The sequence below is a fragment of the Phaseolus vulgaris genome, chromosome 10, assembly GCF_051622355.1.
Source record: "Phaseolus vulgaris cultivar YP4 chromosome 10, ASM5162235v1, whole genome shotgun sequence".
Classification (NCBI taxonomy): domain Eukaryota; kingdom Viridiplantae; phylum Streptophyta; class Magnoliopsida; order Fabales; family Fabaceae; genus Phaseolus; species Phaseolus vulgaris.
The window spans coordinates 9,287,002-9,294,720 of NC_143507.1; the positions used below are offsets into that span (position 1 = coordinate 9,287,002).

The 7,719-nt window shown below is 32.0% G+C and overlaps 1 protein-coding gene across 1 annotated transcript; it reads left to right on the forward strand.

The window, feature by feature from the left end:
* The first annotated feature begins 5,113 nt into the window (after positions 1-5,113).
* On the forward strand, positions 5,114-7,308 carry LOC137819426 (patatin-17). Its single transcript, XM_068623278.2, has 7 exons — positions 5,114-5,331; positions 5,419-5,603; positions 5,678-5,831; positions 5,916-6,062; positions 6,170-6,415; positions 6,728-6,897; positions 6,990-7,308. Exons 1-7 carry the CDS (start codon positions 5,143-5,145, stop codon positions 7,111-7,113), a joined length of 1,215 nt encoding a protein of 404 aa, XP_068479379.2. The 5' UTR covers positions 5,114-5,142; the 3' UTR covers positions 7,114-7,308.
* Positions 7,309-7,719: the final 411 nt, after the last annotated feature.

Sequence of the window (7,719 nt, forward strand, 5' to 3'; positions counted from 1 at the left end):
AGCGTCATCGTTGAGGATACTGCGTGAGAAAGCAAATGTGAGTAAATTGTCACTATTGGGGACACTACCTGGGAAATAAATGAGTAAAATGCACTTAAGGAGAGCGAAATGACCACAAAGACAAAAACGAAAATCAAAATTAAGGAGAGTGAAATGACCATGAAGAAGACGTAGGGTTTTGGGATTATGAGTTTGAAAGTGTGAGACAGGAATGAGAAATTTAAAGTGTGAGAAAATGAAAATGTGAGACAAAAATGTTTTAAGGTTTTATTTTTTTCTTTCTCATTAAATAACTTATAGTGTGGGCTAAGGTTACAATAAACGTCCATGTCACCTTAGTGTCGCCTAGACCTACGCGAAATGTAATAAAATATTAACTTGCATCCATTTTGTGTCTTAATTCTCGATGCAATATCATTCTGCAACTTATTTTTTTATTGAATCTACTTTGTGTCCTCATTCTAGACGCTAACTTGTTATTATTATTTTAATAATTTTTAGTGAGAGTTAAAGGTCTCAATTGTGGACATAATATTTGACATTTATTTTTGTGTCCAACTTGAGTAGACTTCACCCATGCTAGTGACTTCCTTTTTATAGCCCCCACTTTTTGTTGGTAGCTAAAATGGATTTTTCTTGTAATGACTACATCTTCAATTACTAAATACTGATTATTTTAATTCTTATAATTTATTGTTATAAATAACTTCATCAACCATTCTCACGTTTTTTTTATTTAATATAAATATAATATTAAAGATTTAACTTGTCTAGTGGGAAATTCGTCTAAAGTTTCAATGAAGAATGATATATTGGATTTCAACGTGATTAAGTTTTTTGGTATTAATATTCGTACTGGTAAAGTTCTTCGTCTTCTTCCTGTTAAATGAGAGTTCCCTTCACCAAGCTGGGTTAAAATTAACATTGATGGGGCTACTAGAGAATATTATGGTCTTACTACTTGTGGAGGTATTTTTCGTGGGAGTATGGGAGAGTTTATCGGTGTTTTCTCTGCGTTTCTTGAAGTTTAGACTTTTATGGTTGCTGAGTTTTATGGAGTTATACATGTTATGGAGGAAGCTCAAAAGACGGGACTTACTAATGTATAGCTTGAATGTGATTCTGCCTTGGTTTTTGCCACGTTTACTGCTAGGACTATTGTTCCATGGTTGCTTTGTAATTGATAACATACTTGTCTTAATTACTGTAGGAAAATAAGGTTTAGGGTTACTCATATTTAATTATTGTGTGTGCTGATTTAAGAGTTATTCATAGAGAATCATTTCATTGGTATAATAGGCTTCCATCTAGTCTGTTCTTATAATTTTATAAATAGGTATAATTTACCTATGTATTGTTTTTGTTAACATATGATTTTTGGTATAATTCCGCCATATATTTTTTGTATTTTTTGTATTTATTTTATGTGATGATCAATGATTGTTGTTACTTGAGGTGTTAGTCTAACTGAGATGTGCATAGTAATATTAACATAAAAGTTTTTATAAAAAAGAAATATATAATATTATTATTATGGATAACTTTACATATTGATTTTTTTATCAATAATAAAAAATAAAATAAATTGGAGTATTAAAATAACCTATTGAGTTCAAATTTTATATGTATATGTTGGATTAAAAGTGAAGACGGTGCATGATTGGTATTAAATTAGACGGTGCATGATTATATCAAAATAATTTGATTGTATACGTATAATATGATTAGACGGTACATGATTTTTTAATCCAAATATAAATTATATAAATAAAATTTGATTGTATACGTATAATGGCTCTCCTTTTTAAATTATCACTCTGTCTAACTCTACTTAATACTACGTAAGCGTTAGGTACAAAACCAACTCCTAATACTTCACACATGCAATAAATGGTAACATTTATTTTCTCTATGCTTTTTTTAGTCATCCCATACTTACATAAAAGACAACGTTTGTACGAATAGATTGCATAAAAGATAACGTTTGTATGGTTCTATGTTTTATTTTTTTTATAATTCATCATATTAATAAGTAGCAAATGATGGATGAATTCCCATGTCCTATTCGTGTTATCATCACATAATCATTCATTGTGTGTCATCTTTTACGTATAAAAAAATATAACTGACAATTAAACTAATTCCATGCATTTAATCATGGGCGGCTTAATTACAATCATGTTAATCATGCTATTCATTAATTAACAACTCAAATATAGATAAATTTTTACTTTAATGGTAGTAATTTTTATTATTATTATTATCAAATTTACAAGTAAAGAAAAAGTTGCAAAGTTCAATTATTTTGATTGCTGTAGAACATATGATATGTATGAAAATTATGAAATAGATTTGTTTCTTTTATTTTAGTATGTCTTTCTAAGTCCTTGTTTTAGAAAGGAAGAGTTGTGTGTTTTGCATAATGGTTTTAAGCAATCTGTCCTCCTAAGTAGAGTAATTAGGGACTGATTTTAATCAGGAGCATTTGTCTCTTATTTTTGGATAAGGGGATTCTAAGCAGGTGCATTTGTGATGTGAAAAGAAATACCTATGAGTTTTGTTGAGATAGTGATATATTCAGTTGTTTGTGTTATTTGTAAAGGGAATTTTTAATAATTTACTCTAATTGTTGGCAGTTTATGTTTGATGGTTTGTTTATGCTTTATGTTTTTTTAGAGTTTGATGTGTTAGTGCACTATGACTGTTATTAAGGGTGAACTTCTTTGGATGTGATATTTTTGAGATAAGGGTTAGTCGGTAATTTTTGTTGGAAGCTTGAAATAAGTTGGGGGTGTGAGGTCCTATCTTATTTTTCTTTTCGTATAAGGGTTGAGTTACCCCTTAAGTAATCTATATTTATTTATTATTTCTTGTTGATAAAAAAACAAGATTCCCATAACTAAGTTGTAATTAGTACAAACAACTATAAATACACTCTCAATAATGTTTCCTACTCTTTTATGTTTATCCTTTAACCTCATATATATAAAAAAAACACACACATATATAATATTGGTGGAGTTCTTTGCTAGAGTAATTGTGAACATTGATATGCTAACTAATGTTCCAAACTAGATATTGATATTGAATTTGGGTTTGGATTTTTAATTATAATTAACATTGAGTTTGGAATGATGTTGAGTTTTGCATTTATAACTGATATAAGTAGGTTTCAAATTTAAAAAAGGATTGGAAATACTTTTAAATTGAACTTATTTTTTTTCACCACACCTAGTGTTGACTTAACCAACACTACCAATTTTTTTCTACCAATGAACACGCCCTGACCTACTTTAAAATCAACTTTTTATTTTAATTTTGTATAGTGTCAGCTAGATCAATGCAAATGTTTTAATTTTTTATATTTAGTTTAGATAGTATTAGCCTAGTCGGTCGTATCATTATCTTATTAAGTATTGCTCATCCAATTTACATATGTTAGGTTGACGCTACTAGTATTTCTCCATAAACTGACTCAAGATTCAATAACTTCGAGACATACATCTTAAGCTTTTTGACCAACATATATAAGACGAATGTTAATCACACTTTAATATTGATTTTTTTCCGTTATTTGTATTTTTTTTTCGATTCTAAAACCATTTATTCTGGTAGTTAGAAGGACATTACACATGTTAAAGTTAGTAGTTTGTCCTTAGTAATTCATGTTGATGTTAATTAGTAGTTTGTCTTTAATAATTCTATAAGGAAAGGAAGATATTTGTATGAAGTTGTTTAGTTTTGAAGACATAATATAATCTAGGGGCCATAAATCTACACGGCTGTTTCTTAGGAACAAAAGAGAGCATATTGTGATCAATTAAATGTTTTTTTTGGTGGCATATTTTGAGGTTTTGCTGATATGTAAAATAAGTGAAAGAAATAGACTATTTTTTGGTAGGAAATACTCTTATGGCCAATTTTTGTTTTGTACATATTTGTTTTATATAAGGATTGGGACAATTTAATTATTCCATTCCTTTGTTTATATATATATATTTAATAAAAAAAGTAGTTGGTCCTTAATAATTGGTAGTATTATGAACTAGATACTTTATGTTTTTTAACTTTAAAAAATAATTTTACAGTGGTCGTCGTTGATGAAACGGCGATCTCCAAGGTCAACATGATCGCCGGTCGATGAAACGGCGATCTCCAGGCGGGCGTAGTCGGTGGTCGTCGAAGATATGCAAGGGTCAACATGAAACGGCGATCTCCATGCGTGCGTAGTCGGTGGTCGCCGAAGGTATGCAAAGGTCATCATGATCGCCGGTTGATGAAGCGGCGTTCTGTCAACATGATCGCCGATCGAAGAAGCGACGTTCTCCATATGTGTGTAGTTGGAGGTTGCTGAAGTTATACAAGGTCAACATGATCGCCGGTCGATGATACAGCGATCTCCATGTCCGTAGTCGGTGGTCGTTGTAGGTATGCAAAGATCAACATGATCGCCGGTTGATGAAGCGGCGTTCTCCATAGGTCAACATGATCGCCGATCGATGAAGCGGCGTTCACCATATGTGTAATCGGTGGTCGCTGATGTTGGTTTTTTGGGTAGGGTTTTCTCACTTTAAGGTTGTTTTGCTCCAACCATAAAGGAGAGTTTCGCTTGTGGATGATATAGGAAGTCCACTTCTGGTTACTGTATATGGGTTGGGATACCCGTGAAGTATCCCTTTATTTTTTTTATTCATTGCTGATAAAAAAAACTATGGGGAATCTAATATAATGTCACATTTTATCACCATATAATTTTAGGTTTTTTTTTTCATCAATGTAGATTGTGTGTTGAATGTGAGATCTGCATCTTATAGTAGGTGTTTCCAAGTGGATAATTTTGGTAAAAGTAAAGTCTTAAAAATTCAGTTGTGCATTTGCTTATAATGTTGATCAATGATGAGGATGGAGAGTGGATTTTATTACATTATCCTCTCCTTTTGAAGCAGTGAAAACTCCAAAGATTGAGTAAGCAATGAAAGGCATTATCATGCATAAAAAAACATCTTGCTGTTAAAAAAATGTATAAAAAAAGATTTGTTTAATCATGGTACTTGCATGTATCCTCGAAAATATTTCTATAAATAGCCTTACCCCATTTGAGAACAAAACACACTAATTCAGTACAATATTCTTGTGAAGCAAATGATGGCTCATCATTTGGTTTTGTTTTTTGTTTTGGTGTTTGGTGGGCAACTGATTGGTGGATTGAGTGCCCAAAAACTACCTCCATCAGAGTATGGAAACATGATAACTATTCTGACAATTGATGGTGGTGGTATCAAGGGGATTATTCCAGCAACAGTTCTTGATTACTTAGATAAGGCTCTTAAGGTTGATTACTGTTGTTAATACTATGCATGTATTGAAATGGCATGAATGAATATTTATGAGGCTAATTTGAATTTGGTTGTGTTGCAGGTTAAGGATCCAAATGCAGAATTAGTACATTATTTTGATGTGATAGGAGGGAATGGCACTGGTGGACTCATAACAGCTATGTTAGCCACCTCAGGCCCTCACCATCCTAATCTTCCTGCTTTTACTCCTGCAGAAATTGTAGAGTTCTACAAACAAAATGGCCCTCAGATATTCAATGAATCTAGGTATAATGTTATTAATATTCTCACAACATCATCATTTCTGATGAATTTCTGATGATGAAACAACCAACATGCAGACCTGGACACGGTCCCAGATTCGATGGGGAGCCTTTACATAACATAACTCGTGAACTGTTGAGAGACACACGACTTAGTCAGACAATCACCAATGTTGTAATCCCAGCTTTCGACATCAAGACACGAAAGCCAGTTATATTCTCAAACTACAAGGTTAGCAGCATATATGCTTATATTGAAATGAAACACATACATTAATAAACAAACACCAGTTAATATAATGTTTTGGTGATGCAGCTGAAGAATGTTCCCTACTTCAATGCCTTGATGTCGGACATATGCATATCCACTTCAGCTGCACCCATATTTCTACCACCCTACTATTTTGAGAATGATGGTGTTGAGTTCAATATGATTAGTGGTGGTACAGCATCTGGGAATCCGGTAAAGTAGTTTAGTTATTGATTACAAATATCATAAAACTATTGATGTGAATTATGATGCATGATACAAGGTCACTAGTTTAACACTATCAAGTTTAATTTGAGCAGACAGAAGCAGCAGTGAGTGAAGTGTTACGACACAATGAATATCCAAAAATCCTTGTGTTGTCTTTAGGGACTGGAATAACAAAAATTGAGCAGATCTTTGATGCTCAGACAGCTGCCACATGGTTTCCTTGGGATTGGATTTCTCCTCTACTCGGTGTTCTCCCTCGACTTTCTTCACTCATTACTGAATACTACCTTGCTTCACTCTTCTCAGACATTCAACCCGGCACCTACCTTCGAATTCAGGTATTTCTTTTTATTTATTGGTAGCAAGAGTTTTTCATTTTTCTTAGTCAAACACTTTTCCTGCTACACCTAACTCTAAAAACTAGATAGTTTATACTAAAAGAGAAATCTTTATTCATTACAATAAATCTTTCCAAAAACAGATAAGAGTACTTAGTGAAAGGTACCAAAACATCTTACTCAAAATAACCATAAAATGAAAGAGACACTTATCTTCCACGCCTTGTATTCCTTTTGTTCTTTCACTGATTTTTCTTAAGAGATATTTATAGTTTTGTATTATATATTGATGAATCTTGTAACCAATGGCAGGAATACAACTCGAATCCTGATTTCAACAACATGGTTAATGTTACAAAAGAAAACATGGACGGCCTTGAAGAGATAGGAAAACATCTGTTACAAGAAAAACCTGTAAAGCTGAATTTGGATACTTTAGATCTAGAAGAAGCTGGCGGAACAAATGCTGAGGCTCTTGACAGGTGAAAAAAATATGAATTAATTACCTTTTAGTTTACTCAATTATTTATTTTAGCTGGTTTTGAGGAGAATGGTTTTATGTGTTTTTATGAAGGCTTGCTGATATTCTGTATGGAGAAAGACAGCATCGTCTGAAACGAAAATCTATGAAAAAAGGAGGAAGACCATTTCCTCAAACTCTTAGGGTTCCTTCAGAAAAACTCAAGCAAGTTATTTAATGTCAATTGTATGAGGTTGTATTAATTATGTTGTACTTTTGTATAGAATAAGGTTGAAGGCATGAGAGTTATGTGCAACTCTTGTAGCTTGCAAGAACCATGAATAATGCAGCAAGCATCTCTGTCATGAGAGTTCTATGCAGCTCTTTGTGAATGTGATAAGCATCAATGTATAATAATATTATGTTCAACGAATGTGAGTTCTGTGCAGTTCTTTTCTTTTTCTTTCTGTGCATAGAAGAAACGTTTTTTGAACTAATAGATTAGTTAAATTTGAATTCATAGAAAGAATTAGTTTCTATAAATGGGTTTGAGATTATGTATGATGGTTTAGTTTAAGATAATTTTGGATTAATAATTCTTTCATCAACTTGCTTCTGTCTTTTATTTCTTTTATAATTCATATTGATAAGTGCAAAATGATGGATGAACTCCCACCTGCTATTCGTGTTATTAATGATCTCATAATCATGAATTGTGTTATCTTTTATATAAAAATATTTATGTAGCATACAATTAAACTAATTGCATGTATTTAATTATGGCCGGGTTACATTAATCATGTGCTAATCATGCTATTAAATAGAGATAAATTTATTTTAATTA

Excerpts from the sequence above, each read along its gene's own strand:
- LOC137819426 (XM_068623278.2), top strand. The coding sequence starts at position 5,143 with ATGATGGCTCATCATTTGGTTTTGTTTTTTGTTTTGGTGTTTGGTGGG. Across the intron at positions 5,604-5,677 it reads CAGATATTCAATGAATCTAG|ACCTGGACACGGTCCCAGAT; the intron begins GTATAATGTTAT and ends ACCAACATGCAG. Across the intron at positions 6,063-6,169 it reads GTACAGCATCTGGGAATCCG|ACAGAAGCAGCAGTGAGTGA; the intron begins GTAAAGTAGTTT and ends TAATTTGAGCAG.